At 47.7% G+C, this 22,900-nt stretch overlaps 1 protein-coding gene across 7 annotated transcripts in view; it reads right to left on the bottom strand.

The window, feature by feature from the left end:
- Positions 1–22,900, bottom strand: part of LOC146830535 (tyrosine-protein phosphatase non-receptor type 22-like) — a 542,480-nt gene that overhangs the window by 380,209 nt on the left and 139,371 nt on the right. For all 7 annotated transcript variants that reach the window (XM_085604743.1, XM_085604742.1, XM_085604746.1 and 4 more), the window contains 3 exons: positions 8,189–8,227; positions 6,087–6,158; positions 5,912–5,971 (listed from right to left, as the gene is read on the bottom strand). In XM_085604743.1, coding sequence (XP_085460869.1) covers positions 5,912–5,971; positions 6,087–6,158; positions 8,189–8,227 — 171 coding nt within the window. The remainder of the gene's footprint in view (positions 1–5,911; positions 5,972–6,086; positions 6,159–8,188; positions 8,228–22,900) is intronic.

The following is a 22,900-nucleotide window of genomic DNA, read 5'->3' as shown; positions in this document are numbered from 1 at the left end:
GGTTGGTTTGGGTTTTGACTTGGGGGGCTGGGACTGGTTACCCTGGGAACTATTTTGGGGCCCTTGTGAGAACTCCTTTTGGTTACCCTTGTCCCGCCCACTCTTCTGCTGGGGACCAAGCCCACCTTTGGCTGTGGTACCCACAATTCCTCTGTGGACCCTGGTACTGGTCCAGTGGTCCGTCTCCTTAGCAAGCTCAATGGGGTCCGTCAGCTTGCTGTCTAAAAGATGCTGGCGCAGCTCTGGAACACATAGACTACTCAAGTGCTCCCAACTAATTAAATGCAACAACCCCTTATAATCAGTTACCTTGCTGCCCTTCATCCAACCTTCCAGTGCCCGCGAGTACAGATTCACACACTCCATCCAAGTCTCAGACTCTTTCTTCCTGGAGTTCCTAAACTGCAGTCTATACTGTTCTGGAGGAAGTCCATACCTGAGACATAGGGCCTCCTTCATATTGGGATAGGTCATGGTACCTGCTAATTCCAAGGGCTCTAGAGCACTCCTCCCAGAAGCCTCAAAATCTTTCCACAGGCCCGCCCCCCAATGCTGTTCAGGCACACCATTCATTCTCAATGCTATTTCATATGAGGTAAACCAGGCATAGATATCCTCACTCCTGTTATAATTCTGCACTAAATCCTTGGGGATATATACTTTACCCCCCTGCACTGGCTGTGCGCTGCCACCATTGGAACCGGACTCCGCCTGCTTGGCCTTGATGTCCAGTTCTCTCATGCTCCCTTCATGAGCCAGAAGCAATTTCTTCTCTTCCAAGGCACAGCCATTCTTGCTCTCCTCCGCCGCCTTTTCCTTCTCTACTTCCAATTGCTTCATTTTCATTTTCATTATTTCCAATTCATGGTTTCTCACCTTTTGATTCTCCTCCAACTCCTATGGAGTGAGCCCCCTACTGGAATGGGAGCTGCCAGCCCTTGAGACTATTCTGCCCACGGGCAGATCTTGGGGAACAAAACCATTCTCTTCATCGGCATCACCTTCCTCTTGGGCCTCCCACCAGGCCTTCAAGACTCTTTGTAGCACATCCTTTCTAGATCCGCTTTTCACGGGGCAACCACGGTCTTTGCAGAATTGCTTGAGCTCCTCAACTCTGTACGAATACAAACCCTCAATGGAAAACTCCAATTCTGCCCTCTTACTTGTTGCCACCTGAGACATGATGCTCTTGAAGAGTTACTCAAAAATAGAATCAAAAATACAGTATGTGGTTGTATAATGGTCTGCTCTCCTAGTGATGTACACCAATTACTGTGGGTCAAGTACAAATACAAGATCAATCCCACCGCTGCCACCAATGTTAGATCTGGGGGTCTCTAGTTGGCAGGGTAGGTACCACTGTCCAAGTAGGGACCCTTGCTTCTAGCCAGGGAAGGGGGGATACACTGTTAAGATAACCCCTGCTCACCCTCTAGGTAGCTTGGCCTGAGCAGTCTAGGCTATCAAAGGCAATGTGTAAAGTATTTGTACCAACACTCACAGTAACACAGTGAAAACACCACAGATTTACTCCACACCAGTTTTAGAAAAATAAGGTATCTTTACTAAACTTCACAAGACCAAATACTACAGAAAAAACAACATTCAATTAAAAGGATTACTTTAAGATAGTTCAAGAGTTTGCAGAAAGTACTCCAGGATGTAAAAGTCAGTGTCCTGCACAATGCGACTCTCAATGCACAAAATGCGACACTCTCGTGCCCAACAGTATCTGTAGTTGCGATAAGGTTCCCAAAAGCTATAACAAGGAAGATGGCAAAGGTGATGCGATACTCCTGAGATCTTGTGGAGGCTTTGCAGCAGCCCTGCTTCACGCAGCAGAGTTGGATGCGCCGGCTCCGATCTGTAGGGGGAGGATGCGATGACTTTGGCTTTCGTTGCGTAGGTTTCTTAGGGGGAAGCTTCACGCACAGGTACGATGCGACGATCTTCGGTGCGGCGCGAAGCGCGGCGTTGACTTCTAGCGCCGCAACCCTCGATGCGTCGCGGTGCGCGGCGCAGCGTTGACTTCGGGCGCCGCAACCCTCGATGCGTCACGGGACGGGACTCTGCGTCGACACACGCAGCGACTGGATACTTTCATGCACCGGCAGTGGTGCGGCCCGCAAACTGGTTCTGCGACGACCCTCGCAGCGTCAGGAATCTTCTCGCACCGGAACGATGCTCGACGCACTCGGCGATGCGGGGACTCCGGGTGCTGCGATGACCCCGCAATGAAATTCTCCTCGCACTCTCGTTCTTGCGACACGCAATCGGAGGATGCGTTGGGTACCAGTTACTCTTTTTCACGCTTCTGCTTCCCAGCTCCCAAACACAGCAAAACGACCTCCTAAGGCCCCAAGACTGGGCAAGCACTCCAAGGCAGGTCAGACCTCTCTCAGCAGAGTTCCAGGGGAGCTGGTGGTGAAGTCCTTTTGTTCCTGGGACTTCTTAACAGGGAGCCAGCTCTTCTCAGGCCCTTGGAGATCAGAATCAAAAGAAGGGGACACAGCAAAGTCCTTCCCCTCTCCTTGGCAGCAAAGCAAAACAGCAAGCAGGCAGTCTTCTCCTCTTCAGTTCTTTTCAGCTTTCTCCTCGGCAGAGGTTCCTTCTTAGTTCCAAAGTGATCTAAAGTTTAGGTGTCTGGGGTCCTCTTCTTATACCCCTCCAAGTCTTTGTCTCTCTGTGTTTCAGTGGGGGGATTCCCCTGTTCAAACCGGTTCCTGGGTGTGCTCTGCTCTGGAGCACCTGGTTCCTTTCAGAGTGAGGGGCAGGGTCGTTAGACGCTCAGCAGGAGGTGGAGCCTTCTTTGTGTTGGCAGAGGCAGAGTCCTCAGCCTGGCCAGCAGGGGGTGGAGCCAGCATTGTACTGGCAGAGGCAGCCCTATTCAAACCCAGGGACTACTCCTCCCACCCATCTAAAGCAGATCTCCCTATTCACCCTGCTGCTGACTCATCCAGACTCCTGGAGCCACCTAGCCCATCACATGACACCAGTCAGCCAACCAGCACACAGGCACACAGGAAGGTTAAACAGGAGAATAGCTACTTTCTAAAAAGTGCTATTCTCACACAGTGAATTTAAAAACCATCTTGCTAAAAAGATGTGCAATTAAATTCTGAATACAAAGATACCAAACTTGGATTTTCTATCTTGCCCTTCTGGGAAGATAGGCATGTAACCAGCCTTCCCCATTCTATCCTATGGGCAAGATAGCCTCTCAGCAGTGAAAAAACGAAAATGGTTGTAATTCACTACCAGGGCATGTTACACACCTCAGTACATGCCCTACCTTTCAGATACACTGCACCCTGCCCAGGGGGGTACCTTGGGCCACCATAGGGATGCCTGACATGTACAGAAAGGGAAGGATAAGGCCTGGTCAGTGGGTGCACTGGCCAGGTCGACATGGCAGTCCTGGACTGCACATAGGCACTGCGAGCAGGCCTAAGACATCATTTTAGCGGTACTCCTGTTGGTGGCACAATCAGTGCTGCAGCCCACTAGTAGCATTTGAATCACCAGCCGTGGCACGCTCAGTGCACTGTACTAGGGGCTAACAGGTGAAACAAATATACCAATCATGGATAACCAATCAATATAACAATTTACCCAGGGAGCACTTGCACTTTGACACTGATCAGCAGTGGCAAAGTGCCCAAAGCATCTAAACCAGCAAAAACGAAATCCAGCATAGCATCAAAAATACAGGAGGTAGAGGCAAAAAGTCAGGGGTAACCACGCCAAAGATGCCAGGTCTAACAGTGTCCTACACCATAGCAGAGCTAAAAACACAGTGAGATCCATAAGCAAAAGAACTGGGGGGTTTCATGGTGTAGAACCCAATTTCCTACATGCTTGCTCTATGGTAAGCAGGGAAGCAATTAACTGTTGCTAGTATACAATGTTTGCAGTGCAAGACACACATAAAACTGGTCAACATGAGCAAAACGTGCAGAGAAAAAAATACATCAGCCAGAGAATGTGGTGCATGTCATTGCAGAGCCTATACCAACTATCCCCCAAGAAATATCCCTGCATGTCGAAGAGAGATAATGGCTATATTATAAAAGATGCTACGGCTGGTCTATTTCAGAGAATTTGCACAGCAATCCAGTCATCTAAAAGGTTTGTGAATACTAGAGTCCGCTTTCAAAATGTGACTTCTATTCGTGCATTACACTGTGAGCTATACCATTGGTTTTACTTTTCTCCTCATGAAACCGTCTGGGCAGATGATCTACCATTATCTGACTTTGCATCTATAAAGCAATTCTTCAGCAGCAAGTTGGTCCTGGAGGCTCTCTCAATGAATCCTGCCCAACAGGGTGCCTCGGTGCCAACCGTGCCAATGACATCCTTGCAAATCAGCATCTACGCAAGCACCTCAATCATCTGCTTTACAATTGTATCAATGCCAAGGTGGTAATGAAGAAATTTGCATATAAACATAGGGCACCAGTGTCTCAGGATTGCTCTGACGATTTAAGGTATTTCTTCATGAAGAGCATCTCGCCACATTGAGTGCCTCTCAAATGAAAACCATGATCATGTATGCAATATCATGAATCATTTTGATTATGGCACTAGAATATTCGTCCTGCAAACGTTCTAGCCTTCTCTGAACATGCCTGCCCTGTTTGCTGAGCCTGGCCCAGTGCCAGGTGAAGATGACTTGGACGCGTGACAGAGTTTGCCTCGAGGGACCGACAGTGCCCCCATGTAGTCGTCTTGCAAGAGTAGGAGTCCGATGATGGCGCTTCTGTAACAGCTTTAATGTTCATACTTCACAGCGAGTAAATGCCTTTCAATGGGGGGATCCCCAGAAGTAAATGCTTCTGGCAGTATCTAGTGCTAGACGGATTGCAAAGAGCATCAGTGGTACTGTGCTGGCATAAGCAGGTGGGCACAGGCCAGGAGGTCATACATGTGCCTAGACTGGCAGGCTTGCAATGGCCTGTGCTTTGATGCCGTGACATCAACCCAAAGGAAGCCTAGACCTTGGCGGTGGTCAGAGAGAGAGAGAGAGAGAGAGAGAAAAAGAGAGAGAGAGAGAGAGAGAGAGAGAGAGAGAGAGAGAGAAAGAGAAAGAGAGAGAGAGAGAGAGAGAGAGAGAGAGATAGAGAGAGGTTTATGGAGCTGCTCGGATGGATTTTAAGCGACATGAGCTGTATTTATTCTGTGACCAACCAGTATATGCAGCAGTTAGGAATCTGCGTGGTCCAGTCCTGCAGTGCAGGTTACCTGGAAATGCTTGGTTGGAGCAGTGAAGCCCAAGGCTGGGACACCCAAGCATTACCAAGCTGGTGACCCTGGGCATGGAGGAGCTTACACGTCACATGCAGACCCAAGGCCATCATGCAGCATCTTTCTAATCTCTTTTCCAGACTCTCCCTCATTCCCACCAACCAACATCCCATTTACACACACTCGGGAAATTAAACTGGTGTTGATGGGAGTTCAAGAAGCTGTGCAAATTCCAGAATAGTCATGACATGTGAATACATGTAGGGTGGAGGTTGGATCATATGGCACTAACACCTAAAGCTTCTACCGACTAGGTGCCTATGCCGCCCTAAGCACTGGTTGTTTCTTGTCGGGACAAATGACTATCTAGGCCTGGCAGCTGTATGCATGCGATTCGAGGAGTATGTAAGATGGAAATCCTTTATAGGTACATGCCCAGCGGGTGCCCCCCATTCTGTTTGGTTTCTAGGCACTTACCCTGCACTTGGTGGCCATAAACCAAGCCCCTTCATGCAAAGCACTGATGGTCAGCCGTAAAAGCACTCGAAAGACAACTCGAAAGACACCCGAAAGGCAAGCTACCAGCATCATCAATATACATTTTGTGATCAGTCTATAAACACGTATGTATAAATATGTAGCTACATATCTCTCCCATAATTACCTTATCAAACTTTACAGTTAGAGTTCTAATCACATAATCCTGTTTGCTATTTTCGGCGACCTAAAAATGACAAAGGTAAAAAAACAGCTTCAGATAGTGGAAACGGTTGCCTAAGTATGTATGAGCAATACACTTTTCAGGCTGACAATGCATTTCCTGCAGAAGGTATACTCACACAAACGATGGTAAATGGCCCAAACTGAACGGCTTGTTTCCCCAGGTCCGCCCAATACCGCTCACATTTTTTCTGTTGAGGTAAAAGATGTTTAGCGTGTTATATATGTGACAAGGTTGACAATATATTTGTGATACCTTATAGGAGTAGCAAATATGAGTTCCTCTCCATGCCCAGAGAGGTGAGTGAATGAACCATAGGTTTAGATCATGCTTCTTTTTAATGTGCAGTCATTCTCCCCACTACTAACGTTGCTGAACTTTTCATTGATGAAATGTTGTGACCCATGTTCCTGGCGTGGGTTTGTGGCTTCCTATCTGATAAAGTCTTTCAGGTGGCTTGGTATTTTCTTGTTGAGATCGAAGCCCCTAGTTTGTGGTTGTGGAGTACCTCAAGGGTAGGTGTTATTGCCTTTATTATTCAACATCTGCATGACAACGGTGGCCCTGCTGGTGCAACTTTAGAAGCTTCCGAGTGCTCATGTACCAATGGCACCAAGATCCATGGTGAGCCAGAAGAGAAAGCCGCTGACCTACAAGACGGCTTTGCCACGGTCCAGCAATGGATAGGACAATATTTAAAGTGGAATAGCAGAAGAATTGAGATGCTTGCTCCCTTTCAACATTCTGCTGTTTGGAACCAATACTTCATCTTTGGCTAAAAGCCAATCCCTGTTGACAGTGTAAAAATATAGGGATATCATTGAATGCTGCATTAACACTGACCGAACAGATAGACCGAGTTACTATTATGGCTTTTTCCAACTGTGGCTTTTGAAGAGAATCATTCCTATATTTACTGTACAACATAGAGTTAAAATTGTCAATGTAGTTATTTCTTCTTGATTGGACTATTCTAAATTGGTGTATTTAGGACTTACAACAAAAGCCATTGAAAAAGTGACAAATGTTTTAAAGCGCATCAGACAGACTGATATTAGACATTGGGAAATTAATTTCCAACTTGGAACCACTAGCTACACTGAATTGCCTTCCAGTGCAGCAAAGAATCATTTTCAAAGCATAGTTCGTAAAGCCCTGGACAGTGAAAAATGCAGCCCTCTAACAAAGGGGTTTTCATCTTATTCTCTAAAACGCAATCTGAAATCCAGACCGGCGTTCCTGATCATTGTACCTTTCACAATCAGACAGCTGTGCCCTCTGGTAGGCTCGACCTCACCATCAATGAAATAAATAAATGAAGAATTGCAGTGTAGTAACGAACTGTTCCCATTTCAATGGTTGTCTAGATTCTTGGGTAATCCAAGACACAAGAGGGTCCAGATAGGGAGCCTGGGGTGCATCTAGTATCTTGGATAGTAGGTAAAAGCACCTACTAAAATTGTGTTGATGGTGGAGTGTGGGTCTGCATGCGCTCCAGTGGATAAATAATCACCGCAGTAGTGTATGGGCAGCAAAGACTTCAAGCACTCTATGCAATATGGTTACTCTGGATAGAGCATAGAGCAGAAAGAAAGGCGTGGCTTTGTGATATTGTGGAAACAGCTGGAGAAGCAGAGAACACAATGTAAGTGTCTTATCAAGGAACTAACGCAAAGCAGAAGGAAGACAGTGACATGTGATATACTGGAAACAGTGATGCAGCAGACATTGCATAGGCCGCATGGTATCACGACATACCGAGGGGTAAAGGAGCATGGTGCATTGGTGATATCTAGAATGTACCATGGACCAGCACAGCGTGGCAATGTCATGTCTTAGATATATTATGCTGGGCAACAGAGAGAGAGCTCTGTGGCTGTGTGATATTCTGGGTACAGAAGTGTCTCTTTTCTCCAGTGAACCAAGCCCGCAGACATTCTATAAGATCAAACACTATGTGCTGTCATCAGGAAGCAGGAATTGTGTTTTTGCATGCAAATTTAGACTGTCTTGAGTTCATCTGAAAATGTGTTTTCAATGCACTCCAAAAACAGGCAACTTGCTTGTAAGAGAGCCAGGAAGTGAAATCTGATGGAAATCAAGGCGCGCCTCTAGCTGAACTGACGCGCAGCAAAAATAATTACAAAAATAATGCAATTCCTTATATTATTAATCAACACTAAGGTGCAGTGAAGTACAGTGTAGGAGGAAGTAACTTACCTTTCCCATTTCAAATTCCATGCAAGCCATCACGATGACCTGGGGGAATTAAACGTTAAGAGATCAGATATCTTAACATGATCATAACTCGGTACTTATATTCTATCCCATCATTCTCTCTTTTCTTCGAAGGACAAAACCTCAGCTTTTGGATGATCTATTGGTATCTTTCTTCGCCCTTCCCTTTAGTAAATATGGTAATCAATACTTGCATCGCATAGTAACATGTTTGCCATATGTTTCATCGATACTTGACATCTCATCAAAATAATGAGATTGTTTTGTTGCTTCCATTTAAAATTCAAATCAGCTTCACCACTTGAGCATCTGGTGTACAGATTATGTATCAGTGCCCAGTTCTCCTATTTTTTCGAGACATACTCTAAATGCAGGCCAGATGTTCCTAGGTATATAGTTTGTGCTAAACATTTCACAGGATCCATCTTCTGTATTATCAATATAAGGCCATCTTCAACCACGATTCAAAGGGAGACTGCTCTTGTCAGCATGGACTCAACTACTTATGAGACCCTCTACTTAGCATGATGTGCTGGGAGAATTTTAAGAAATTGGGTTGCTTGTTGAAGGGGTTGAAACCCTTCTCAAGCAGCAACCACAACTCATTTCAGGGTGAAGTCACAAGCAAACCCTAAATTAACCTGTGCTCAACCCTCGGGTAGCTTTGCACAGAACAGTCAGGCTTAACTCACAGGTAATGTGTATAGTATTTATGTAATACTTTAAACAGTGAAACGCATCACAAAATGAACTAACAACAGAGTTTGAACAATAGAGTATTTTTTAATAACTAAACAAGGCTAAAACAAAAACACTCCAATCAGTAGAATCTGAGATATTCAATTAAAAATATTTTAGTGAAAATAGCACCAAAATCTGTAAAGTGCCAACTGTGGATATCGGGTCATGCCAGACCGGGAAAAAGCAACAAGTTCAGGCCGACCGCGATGCAGCATGGGCTGACTACAGGGACCCAGTCAGGCCTGTTGAACCGTGTACCTTATATTGAAGGGCAATGTGAGGATCCACGTTGAAGATGCATTGTGCAACCAAAGCGATGCAATGGTTCCAAGATGCAGCGATGCTGCGGGTTGAGATACTGCTGCATCGTCGACGAAGACCCCATTGACGAGGGCTTGCGATATGAAGTCCGAATTCAGGGATGCGTCATGCAGTCTGGATGATGAGTCAGTTCCTTAGGAGCTGGGAGTCTGCGATGCAGAGTCCAGTGTCATCAGCTGGCTGCCCTCAATGAGGGATTCGAGGGCCTGTGCCGGGAATGCACACGCTGTAGTGGTTCCGATGCCATGACGGGCTGCGATGCAATGCAGATCTTTCAGTGATACAGATTCATGCATCAGCGGCGATGTGTCGGTTTTGCTCGGGGTTTCAACAGAGAAGATGCGTCTGTTCTGCTGGATCCACAGAGGCTGGCAGAGCACTTTAGACCCACTTCCACGGGTCCGGTACTGGAGAGGCCCCACTTAGCGGGACTCACGGATGGCAGAGTACAGGTGCAGGAGCAAGGTTGTTGGAGCCTTCTGTTCCTGAAACTTAAGTTAGGAGGCCAGCCAAGAAGCCTTTGGAGTCGATTTATGTTTTAGCATGCATTTGTATGTTATGAAACGTGTGCAAAAGGTGTTTAAGTAATGACAAAGAAATAGCCAGGACCAAGATAAAGTACTTCCAATGGTCCTCAATCTGCTAAAATAAATAGCAGGAACTAAAATAAGGTGGTCAGATCTTTTTTAAAAAAAAAGTTCTAAAAGTGGCATTTTTTAAATGTAATTTAAAATCCGACTTCCACATAAGTTAGGATTTTTCATTGCAATTCCAAATACACCAATCATGAACTGGTTACCTGTTCCCACTTGGAAATTACAGCTTATTAAATGTAATAAGGTAACTCCAAAGTTAGTCCATGAAAGAGGTAGGCCTTGCAGTAGTGAAAAACAAAGTAAAGAGTTTTTCACTACCAGGACATGTAAAACTTAAAAGTACATGTCCTACCTTTTAAATGCACTGCACCCTGCCGACTGGGCTGTTCAGGCCCTATCCTAGGAGTAGCTTACATGTATAAAAAGGGAAGGTTTGGGCCTTGTTAAAGGTTTATTTTGCCCGGTCAAAATGTCAGTTAAAAACTGCACACACAGGCTGCAATGGCAGGCCTGGGACATGCTTTAAGGGCTACTGAAGTGGGTGTCACAATCAGTGCTGCAGGCCAGCTAGTAGCATTTCATTTACAGGCCCAGGGCATATGTAGTCCTGCCTTACTTGGGACTTAAAAGTACATTACATTTGCAAATTGGGGATAAGTCTAAGATACCATGTATGTTGTAAGGAGGGAGCACATGCACTTAAACACTGGTTAGCAGTGGTAAATTGCTCAGAGTCCTAAGGCCAGCAAAAATGAGAACAGCAAAAATGGAGGAGTAAGGCAAAAGATTGGAGGGAAGGCCACTCTAAGGCAGACAGATCTACCAATGCTGCTTCCTGTTCCTACAGGCACAAGTCTAAAAAAAGTCTGAAAGCCTGCCTCTAAGACTCACCATTGATGTTGCTGATATGACTAGAACGCCACACCACCACCTTTGCATATCATTCTCACCTTTCTGCTTCAGAACCAGCATCCTGCACTTTCCATCTAATAAGGAGGCACACAAAGTGTGTGAGTGTCATCTATGGCAACAGGGCTTTATCAATGGACCTTTAGAAATTGGCTTCAAACTAAAAAAAATCTGTGCCTTTCCCCAATTTGACAAACATATTGAAACATAATTATTCTATAAACATTGCAGCTCTGAACATTTGGGATGTTTTCATCAATGATGTTATGAAACATGTCATGAGTGATGTAGTTTGTAAGGTCATGAGCAATGCATCGCTGGGGGCAAGTTGTATTTAGCTCAGTAACGTACAAGTATTGAATTCCAGTGTTTTTTTGTGTTCAAAACATTATGCTTTAACTGATATTTTCACGTAACTATAATGTCACATTAAACGTTGTTTCGTAAATTGAATTTTTATGGTCCTTTTAATGGACCTCAATCCTGGGGTCCAGCAGGAGTGCTGGGGCCCAATTTCTTGTTTTCAATTTATCTCCAAGAACCCACTCTGGCCGATTGAACCTTTTTACTTGCCCAATAGCGTAGAGGGAGTAAACACAATTATCAGAAAATAGTCTCTGCAATTTGACATAATTAAGAACTCGAGACTTAATCTCTATTGCTCTCGGGACTTTATTATCAGCATAAACATCTGCAGATAAAGGCACCTCAATACAAGGCACAGCAAGTACATGGGCACTAACACAAATGCTACTCTACGAAAAATCCGAATTCGACTAAATATAAAAAAAAGTACAACTTCCAAAAGCATGAGGTAGATAACTACCAAACCGATGTAAATATTAGGAATCATTAATCAAAAGAATTTCTGTCCCTACTCTATGCTAGATGTCATCCCTACTTAGCATTCCCTTAAGACTCAAGAAATCATGAAATGGTGTCAGAAGTGAAACTTCCTAAGAAGTCTTCACTTAGTGAGAGCTCGATCTAAAGTGCTCCTTCTAGCTCCTCGCCTACCTCTCCTACTGCTCCCTTTCCTTCTCTTTCTGCTCAACCCACGAGGCGCTCTCCCTAATACAAAACCCCAAAACTTAGAACACGCCCTCCGGCACACCTCCTCAGCCAGGTCTTCTTCCAGTAATTTTCCATCCAGAGCTGTCCATCTTCCATCGTCCATCAGCTTGGCCTTGGGTCCCAGACACCGTCGGCACTAGGAGTTGCAATTGGCACATTCCAAAGTACTCCCATGTCTGGCTTCCCCCATAATTCAACTCTTAGACAAAGACCTTTTCTACTAATGAACCAACTGTCCTTGCACCTGCGGTGAGATCATGGGATGGAGAAATACTTCGCATCTTTTAACTTTACAATTTACTGCAGCCCAAAACCTCTACCAGGATAAATCATTTGCGGCCTACCGCATTCAACTAACATAAGAAATTAACAGGCCTTTCTTCTTAACGTGTGCATTCGGGCCTCTACTCAATCAGACATGCTATTAAATCACATTCTAAGCCTTAATGCTTTTACTTTCATATACATGAATAAGCAACCTACATGAGTATTTTATCATGTCACACATTTAACCTAGTACATTACATGAACTAATAATTATACATTTTACTGAATATGTTCACAATACGTTTCACTTCCCTAACACTTCTACGTTAAGCGATATAGCTAATACATTTCTTAATACATTTCGCATGACACATCTAAGTATACATTAATTATATGCGGGTGCCGACTAGCAATGAATATAATGCACCCCTACAAATTTCAAACCTTTTGGCGCTACATCAGGAGCATGCAACAGTGAATGTTCTCCCGCCCTGCAGAAGCAGTGTTAATTCTGCAGCAATGCACTGTTCAGGTAGACAAGTAGATTTCTACTCTCGCCCGGCAGAAGCCTTTCTACTCACACACAGATGGGAGCAATTATGCTTGCGGTGGCCCCCAGGGATGGCATTCACTTGGCTAATACCTAGTTCGGGGATAGGGGGGTCCCATGCAGGACCCCCTACCCAATGAATTAATTAAAACAAATGTTTGTCAAGCCCCAGGGGATGGGTTCTCAGGGACAGTAACTGGCTCTGGTAGGGGTGCTCACCCATGCCCCTTCCCCGCTCCACATTAAAATAAAAAAGTGAATGTGCCACCCTCCTTTGCCCTGGCCTACCCCGGGGAAATTTTAGTGGCCTAGGTGGTCAGGGTATTCCTACTCTGCCTCACTATATGTAATTTCTTTTGTTTTCAGGACACGGGTCCTTGATACCTAAAATGGCTGTTAAACATCTTTGTTGATATTGTCAGCCGCCAATCTCATCTTTCGATATGCCGGTACCTCGACACAATCAATCAATCAACAAGAAATTTGTATAGCGCGCTACTCACCCGGAGGGTCTCAAGGCGCTTTGGGGGGGGGGGGGTCCGCTACTGCTCGAACAGCCAGGTCTTGAGTTGCTTCCTGAAGGAGAGGTGGTCTTGGGTAAGATGGAGGTGGATGGGGAGGGAGTTCCAGGTCTTGGCTGCCAGGTAGGAGAACGATCTTCCTCCCATGGTGGCTCTTCGGATGCGTGGAACGGCGGCGAGGGCGTGGCTGGTCGATCGAAGTTGGCGGGTGGGAGTGTAGAAGGTCAGGCGGTTGTTGAGGTACCTGGGGCCTAGGTCGTGGAGGGCTTTGTGTGCGTGGGTGAGGAGGCGGAACGTGATTCTTTTGCTGACGGGGAGCCAGTGCAGGTCTTTCAGGTGTCCGGAGATGTGGCTGTGGCGGGGGATGTCCAGGATGAGTCGTGCGGAGGCGTTCTGGATGCGTTGGAGTCTTTTCTGCAGTTTGGCTGTGGTTCCGGTGTAGAGGGTGTTTCCGTAGTCCAGTCGGCTTGTGACAAGTGCTTGGGTGACCGTCTTCTTGGTTTCGGTGGGGATCCAACGGAAGAGCATGCGTAGGATGTTGAAACATGAAGACGAGACGGCGTTGACTTGTCTGGTCATCGACAGGGAGGAGTCCAGGATGAAGCCTAGGTTGCGTGCGTGGTCCGTTGGTTTGGGTGCGCTGCCTAGAGCCAGGGGCCACCAGGAGTTGTCCCAGGCAGATGGCGATGGTCCAAGGATGAGGACTTCCGTCTTGTCTGAGTTCAGTTTCAAACGGCTGTTCTTCATCCACTCGGCTACTTCTTTCATCCCTTCGTGCAGGTTGGTTCTGGCGGTGGCGGGGTCGTTGGTGAGGGAGAGGATCAGCTGGGTGTCGTCGGCGTAGGAGATGATGTTGAGGTTGTGTTGGCGTGCGATGGCTGCGAGCGGGCTCATGTACACGTTGAAGAGGGTGGGGCTGAGTGATGATCCTTGTGGTACGCCGCAGATGACTTCGGTGGCCTCTGATCTGAACGGGGGGAGGTGGACTCTCTGGGTCCTTCCGGCGAGGAACGAAATGATCCACTCCAGTGCCTTCTCTTAGATTCCGACGTTGCTGAGGCGTTGTACTAGGGTGCGGTGGCAGACAGTATCGAGCGCTGCGGAGAGGTCCAGGAGGATGAGAGCCGCTGTTTCCCCATTGTCGAGCAGGGTTCGGATGTCGTCGGTGGCTGCGATGAGGGCGGTCTCGGTGCTGTGATTGGCTCGGAAGCCGGACTGTGAGTGGTCAAGGGATCCGTTCGTCTCGAGGAAGGCGGCCAGCTGTCTGTTGACGGTCTTCTCGATGACTTTGGCAGGAAACGGAAGGAGCGAGATGGGGCGGTAGTTCTTGAGGTCGGTGGGGTCTGCTGATGGTTTCTTCAGGAGGGCGCTGAGTTCGGCGTGTTTCCAGCTCTCCGGGAAGGTGGCGGTGTTGAAGGAGCAGTTGATGATGTCCCGGAGTTGAGGCGCGATGACGGAGGCGGCCTTGTTGAAGACGTGGTGGGGGCATGGGTCGGTTGGTGATCCGGAGTGGATGGTGTTCATCGTGCGGATGGTGTCTTCAGTGCTGGCCGGGGTCCAGTCACGGAGGGTGGTGGTGGGGGGCGTCAGTTCTGTGGTGGGGTGCGTGGTCTGTTCGCCGAAGCTGTTGTGTATGTCTGCGATCTTGCTGTGGAAGAACGTGGCGAGTGAGTCGCAGAGGTCTTGTGAGGGAGTGATGTCGTTGTTTCTGGCGCTGGGGTTGGAGAGCTCTTTGACGATGGTGAAGAGCTCCTTGCTGTTGTGTGCGATGTTGTCTAGTCGTTCCTTGAATGCTGTCTTCTTGGTGGAGTGGATCAGCTGGTGGTGTTTGCGGGTGGCGTGCTTGAGGGCGGTCATGTTGTCTGTGGTCGGGTTCTTTCGCCAGGTATTCTCTTGGGTGCGGCAGTTCTTCTTGGAGTTCTTGAGGTCCTCGTTGAACCACGGGGTTTTCTTGCTTCCGGGCCTGCTGGGGTGGGTTTTCAGGGGTGCGAGGTCGTCGGCGCAGTTGGTGATCCACTGTGCGAGGTTGAGGGCTGCTTGGTTGGGGTCCGTTGATCTGGCGGGAGGGTTCTGATTCAGTGATGTGGTGAGCTGGTCGGCGGTGATCTTGTTCCAGTTCCTGCGGGGAGCCTGTTGCGGGATGTGGTGAGTAGTGGTCTTTCTGAAGCTGAAGTGGACGCAGCTGTGGTCTGTCCAGTGGAGTCCGGTGGAGTGGCTGAAGGAGATGTGCTTGCTGGAGGAGAAGATTGGGTCAAGCGTGTGTCCGGCGTAGTGGGTGGGGGTGTTTACCAGTTGCTTGAGTCTGAGGTTGGCGAGGTTGTCCAGAAGGGTGGTGGTGTTGTTGTCGTTGTTGTTTTCCAGGTGGAAGTTGAGGTCCCCTAGGAGGATGTAGTCAGCGGAGGGGAGGGCGTGTGGGCTGATGAAGTCTGCGATGTCTTCGCTGACTTGTGTGCGGGGTCCTGGGGGTCTGTAGATGAGGGTTCCTCTGAGTGTGGTCTTGGGGTCGGTGTGTATCTGGAAGTGGAGATGTTCGGCGGCTGTGTGGGTGTCTTCAAAGTTGGTCGTGATGCGGATGGTGTTCTTGTGGACGATGGCGATGCCTCCTTCAGTCTGGTTGACGCGGTCTCTCCGGGTGATCTTGTATCCATCCGGGATGGCTATGGCGATGTCGGGTGCTGAGGAGGCATTCATCCAATTCTCCGTGAGGAAGGCGACGTCCGGAGATGTGGTGTCGAGCAGGTTCCATAGTACCACGGCGTGTCTGTGGACGGAGCGGGTGTTGAGAAGGATGCACTTCAGGTGGTTGCTGTTGGTGCTTGGCTTGGCGGGTGCGGGTGGGTTGCAGGTCCGGATGCAGGCGAACTTGCAGGAGTGGCAGGTGAAGGGTCCGTGGGTGCGTCCTGGGGTGGCTTGGTGGCAGCCGGGGAGGCGTCCGGTGTTGAGTGCACTGAGGGTGGCGGCGTCGTACGTCCGGTGGGTGGGATGGCATCTGCGAGGGCCAGGGTGTCTGGCGCTGGGCGCGGTCCAGGCGCGGACGGGCGCAGACGGGCTTGCCTTTGGCGCGCCTTTGGCACACCATTGGCGCGCCCGCTGCGCGCACGCGCGGACTCTGCCATATGTGGAGAGTGGAGGGAGCGGAGCCAGGGAGGAGCAGCTGGGAGGCGGGAGTGGGGTGGCGAGTGGGGAGGGGAGCGGTGATGCTGGAGGGAGCGGGGTTGGGGCCACGGGGGAGAAGCGGCAGGGAGCGGGGTGGGTCAGCGGTGGAGGCACAGGAGCGAGCAGGGGCACAGCAGAGGACAGATACGGCACAATAAAATCAGGGGCACAGAGGACAGGCAAAACAGATACAGCACAATAATATCAGGGGCACAGAGGACAATGCTAAACAACAATTACGGCACAATACTTATCAGGGGCACAGAGGACGAACTGGCAGCAGCAGTGGCGGCGGATACGGGGACCCTCGGGGTGGGCCACGCGGCGGGAGGAGCGACCAGCTCTGACCAGGTCAGGTCAGGTCACAGCTCCCCGCCTCGCGGACACCACCTTTTGAGTCCAGTGGGAGGGAGGAGCAGCTGGGAGGCGGGAGCGGGATGGCGAGTGGGGAGGGGAGCGGTGATGCTGGAGGGAGCGGGGGTGGGGCCGCGGGGGAGCAGCGGCAGGGCGCGGGGTGGGTCGGCGGTGGAGGCACAGGAGCGAGCAGGGGCACAGCAGAGGACAGATACGGCACAATCAAATCAGGGGCGCAGAGGACAGGCAAAACAGATACGGCACAATAATATCAGGGGCACAGAGGACAGGCAAAGCAGATACGGCACGATAATATCAGGGGCACAGAGGACAGGCAAAACAGATACGGCACAATAATATCAGGGGCACAGAGAACGATGCTAAACAACAATTACGGCACAATAATTATCAGGGGCACAGAGGACGAACTGGCAGCGGCAGTGGCGGCGGATACCGGGACCCTCGGGGTGGGCCACGCGGCGGGAGGAGCGACCGGCTCTGACCAGGTCAGGTCAGGTCACAGCTCCCCGGCTCGCGGACACCACCTTTTGAGTCCAGTGGGAGGGAGGAGCAGCTGGGAGGCGGAAGCAGGGTGGCGAGTGGGGAGGGGAGCGGTGATGCTGGAGGGAGCGGGGGTGGGGCCGCGGGGGAGCAGCGGCAGGGAGCGGGGTGGGTCGGCGGTGGAGGCACAGGAGCAAGCAGCGGCACAGCAGAGGACAGATACGGCACAATAAAATCAGGGGCGCAGAGGACAGGCAAAACAGATACGGCACAATAATATCAGGGGCACAGAGGACAGGCAAAACAGATACGGCACAATAATATCAGGGGCACAGAGGACGATGCTAAACAACAATTACGGCACAATACTTATCAGGGGCACAGAGGACGAACTGGCAGCGGCAGTGGCGGCGGATACTGGGACCCTCGGGGTGGGCCATGCGGCGGGAGGAGCGACCGGCTCTGACCAGGTCAGGTCAGGTCACAGCTCCCCGCCTCGCGGACACCACCTTTTGAGTCCAGTGGGAGGGAGGAGCAGCTGGGAGGCGGGAGCGGGATGGCGAGTGGGGAGGGGAGCCGTGATGCTGGAGGGAGCGGGGGTGGGGCCGCGGGGGAGCAGCGGCAGGGCGCGGGGTGGGTCAGCGGTGGAGGCACAGGAGCGAGCAGGGGCACAGCAGAGGACAGATACGGCACAATCAAATCAGGGGCGCAGAGGACAGGCAAAACAGATACGGCACAATAATATCAGGGGCACAGAGGACAGGCAAAGCAGATACGGCACGATAATATCAGGGGCACAGAGGACAGGCAAAACAGATACGGCACAATAATATCAGGGGCACAGAGGACGATGCTAAACAACAATTACGGCACAATACTTATCAGGGCCACAGAGGACGAACTGGCAGCGGCAGTGGTGGCGGATACCGGGACCCTCGGGGTGGGCCACGCGGCGGGAGGAGCGACCGGCTCTGACCAGGTCAGGTCAGGTCACAGCTCCCCGCCTCGCGGACACCACCTTTTGAGTCCAGTGGGAGGGAGGAGCAGCTGGGAGGCGGGAGCGGGGTGGCAAGTGGGGAGGGGAGCGGTGATGCTGGCGGGAGCGGGGTTGGGGCCGCGGGGGAGCAGCGGCAGGGAGCGGGGTGGGTCGGCGGTGGAGGCACAGGAGCGAGCAGGGGCACAGCAGAGGACAGATACGGCACAATAAAATCAGGGGCGCAGAGGACAGGCAAAACAGATACGGCACAATAATATCAGGGGCACAGAGGACAGGCAAAGCAGATACGGCACGACACAAGAGATCTATATATTTTGAACATGAACTACTGAACATATTTACACCAAATTCCAAAACACATGCTTTCTGGGTAAAGATCCAGCTTTCTGCTGAGTTTGATGTAATTCTGCTCAGCTGTTTCTTTCTATGTCATTGTCTTATTTTCCATATGGAAATTGCATGGGGATAAAGTGTGTTGGGACCCGCCATTTATCTCGGCCCCTGCTTGACCAATCACCCCAAACTTTCCAGGAAGGAGCTGAGGTGGGTAGATTTTTGGGGAAAGTTCTGTGAAGATTCATCAAATTGCCCCAAAATTATTAGCAAAACATAAAATGCTCTTCCAATGGAAAGTCTGATCTACCTATACCTACACAGTGGCAACTTTGTGAAATATATAAAAAAAATCGTTACAAATGAAAACAGAAAAAAACACTGAAATATGCGAGTTGTGGCCAGCTCCTCAAACCGCAACTAGCACCCCAAATAAAATGCTCCTGACCTGGCCCTTGATGTGGCTGATGCTATTATTTATTGGTTTGGGTATTTGTTGTTATTTAATGACTTTTTGGTTTTAGATGTTGTTACCTATTGGTATAAATATGGGCAGGGCACTGGCATTGCATTCGGCGTGAAAATGATGATTTGCATAGCTGTTATTCCAGTTATGGATTTCAGAGCTAACTATAACTAGTGAACTTTAGTGGCTAACCTCTAACAACAACTGTACTGTAATTTCAGAAGTGTTTTTTAAACATACCATAAGGTGCTATAACCGATACTTGCAATACCTGCACTTTAACCCCTTCGGTGCTCATGACGGAATGGTTCCGTCATGACCCACGGTTGAGCTGTGCTCATGACGGAACCATTCCGTCATGACCACACCCGCGCAAGATTCCGTCAGCACAGCGGCGGAATCTGCGCAGCATCGAAGGGGTTAACTGTAGATTTTTTTGTGAATTTCTGTTTTTATGATGATGTACAGCATCCAACTTCTATGAAAGCATTCCCTTCCCCATTGCGCTTGGTCTTTGGCCCTGGCCAACGAGTGTTGGGTGCAGAGCCTGGCCTTTAGCCATCAAGGGAACGGCCAACCCACACCATGCACAGCTTAATGCATTCTTCAGCAGGGTTTGGATGCATGGCCTGGTCTTCAGCTCAACCACCATGGGAAGTCATTCCCCGCTACACATAGCATAAGGCGGTTGTCCACAGTGTGCTGGTGGCATTGTAGGACGTAGAAGTTACTAGAGGCAAGATATTTATTTTTATTTTTGTAGGTCGTTCTCACAAGAATAGTTTTTTTTGTTTCGGACTGTTTCTGTGCCCTGTGTTTCAGGTGTTGTTCTTGACTTTTCAATCTTTGACTTTTAATGTTGTGTCATTTTTGAATTGCAGAACGAGAGCAAATCTCTCTCTGTCCCCTGCTTGGTGACTGAAGAGCTACCGTGCAATTGAATCCTCCATGTGCTTCTCCACTTTCACACTCTTGCTAGTGGGATTAACTGCTTCTTCTTGAAAAGCAGATCGTGGCCCTAGAACCTCCTGTTCCTTAGTCTTTTCATTGCTCAGTTTAGAAATGCAGCAGAATGCAGCAGTGACAATGATAACTGCAAAGCTTGTTCGCTGTTCACATAATATCTCCTATTGCAATGTAACAAGCACTTTTTAATATATGAGAAGGATATACAAATCTCAACAAATGAAAATCCAAGACTGCCCTTCAAATTGACAAACAGTTCTCAGACACTTTACTATACCGCAGACTTCATAGGAAGTCCTGCCCCTGTTGCAACACATATCGCATGTGCTGGATCAGATTTAGCACGGACAAGATTGCTATCCTTCAGACTGTCCTTTATAAGTATATTTTGCTGAAATCACAAATAGTTTACTGCACTATTATTGACTTTTCAACCACTTTTGACAGAGTGGGTAGGCCAAGGCTATGGAGAAAACTAGAGAGTTTAGGGATCCCCCATGATCTCCTTACGATAATTATATCTCTGCATACAGCAACTTGGTGTAGAGCTAAAGTGGGGGGGGGGGGGAAGGGGCCTAACTAGTCCAATCCCCACGATGAATGGCCTGAAACAAGGATGCCTCCTGGCCCCCTTGTTATTTTCCATCTATATAAGCGACGTTCCGGGGTACTTCTCCCAAATTAATAATTTCCCCTCAAAACTAGCACAAAGAGAAATCCATAGCCTAATGTATCCAGATGACATTGTTATATTCGATCGCACCCCAATTGGCCTACAAAGAAATGTAAACAAACTAAATAGATAGCAAAATACATTTTGTGGTCCCTAACATCTCTAAAACTAAAATTCTACCTTTTAGAGGAAGAAGGAAATATCCGCCTTTTACCTAGTCACTGGGAGGTAAATTGATTGAGAGAGTGAAAGAATACTTTTATTGGGGCCAAATCTTTTCGCATAACCTCCAAAATGCTTCCCATTTTCAGCACCTCGGGCAAAAGGCAGACTCCCATGTTGGGGCATTACAGAGATTCAATACCTCAACTGAGAATAGGCATTTTAAATCCCTGCTGGAGGTCTACAGTATGAAAATTCCACCCATTTTTTTTATCATATACCTTGGAATATATACAGATTAAAACCTGGTGACCAATAATAGTGAAAGAAGGGGTTATCCTATGAAAACCGATGAAAGTCTCCCAATCAGACCCCGTACAAGCCTTACGCCTCGAGCTTTCTTTAACGAGCACATATGCTCAAGCCATTTCCAATATTCTACGGTGGGCCTTTAACCTTTTACATAGCTCCTGGCTCTTTGAAGCACATATTAAAACTAGAGACTTTTAGAGAAGAATAGGCATTGTACATTTTTAACAGTAATCTTAAAGTAGCCCTCGAGGCGTCACAATGCACTGTAGCACTTTTGCAGGCTTGGTCTCCAGCACATTTGAAGCGCTTTTTAAAACACACGACACCGAGATTAAGCTTTGCATTAGATGAGGAGTACTGTACTCAACTAAAGTATTACAAAACAATTGCGGAAAATATAGTATATAAACGCTATTTACTGTTTCAGTTAGAACAGAGAGTAAGGCGCTGTATTCTTCTTCTGCGATTAGGAACCCTCCCTTTAAAAGTTCACTTCAGTAGATGGAACTCCCCTGAATATTCTTCAGGTATCTGTGCCTTGTGTAACGGTGGAGTACAAGGCCTTTTCCATGTACTTTTAATTTGCCCAAATCTGACTTTGGTAGAGGCTCGACAACATTTCATAACAGCCATCCGTATTAGATACAACACTATTTTAACTCAAAATGTAATCACACTGTGTAAGTCCCCCCAAATGAATTTGTTTGCCATAAGATGTTTAAGTTTTTGAAGAGTTTTTTCAAATTGATTTAAAAGTGTATATATCTAACAATTACAAACTCATGTATTTTCCGTCAATTTTAATCTACTATGCTTTTAATGTGTCTTAAAGCAGAGCTAAAAGTTTAAATATATTTACTCTATATTATGTTTTTGTATTAGTTGACCTCAGTTGAGGCCTGAATAAAATTGAAAATGAATTTGATTTGAATTTGAATCAGATTTAAATGCATTTACTAAATGTGCTTTTGTAACAATTTGAGTTCACCTACAATGCACCCCTATACTGACCCAAGCCCAATCCCAAATATCAAATTTAATGAACACATAATGCATTCTTTACATTTTAAATTACTTGTTCAATCTGATTCGCATATTGTATAAATGTGGGTTTTGTGAACTGTTCTGGAACATAAGTTCAAGGACTGCTGAAGGGCTAATGTTTAGATATCTATAACTTTTAATCCTTCAAAGCTCACCTGACACATTCTTCTAATTCGAATTCTTATTTATTATTGAAAACTATTAAATGGACTTACACCAAACCAAACAAAGGTATGCCTCTGAGTAAAGTTTTAGTGTTATGCCAATTTGGTGTAACTACGTTCAGTGTTCTTTTCTGTAGCCGAAAGCAAAGATTTCTATGGGGGTAAAAATGGGAAGCACTGCTTTTTGACCCCTATGCATCATCCCCAGAGGGGACATGAAACTTGCATGTCTAAATAATTGTTGCAAAAGAAACTTGCAATGCCAAAACGTACATATGATAAAGCTGAAAAACGTTTGTTGAAAAAGGTTGTGTGCAGATTAGTCAAATGGCATCACATTTATCAGTAAAACAATTCTGGCTTAAACCATAACTTCTTAGACTCCGACTCAGTATATACCTACATTATTTTACTGCACACTGATTCATCAGAGAAGTAACAGCCCACAAATGGCTCTGTACAGCTATATCACTGTCCGGGATTTTAGGATTATGTGGCATGAGGAATTTATTATGCTGCAAGGTTATCTAAATAATGAAGAAAACAAGTTCCAATAGGTCTAAACACAGAGAAAGAACTCGTTGCCA

The sequence above is a fragment of the Triturus cristatus genome, chromosome 5_1, assembly GCF_964204655.1.
Source record: "Triturus cristatus chromosome 5_1, aTriCri1.1, whole genome shotgun sequence".
NCBI classification, from domain to species: Eukaryota; Metazoa; Chordata; class Amphibia; order Caudata; family Salamandridae; genus Triturus; species Triturus cristatus.
The sequence above is the reverse complement of the archived record's forward strand: the minus strand, read 5'-3'. Positions and strand labels throughout refer to the sequence as shown.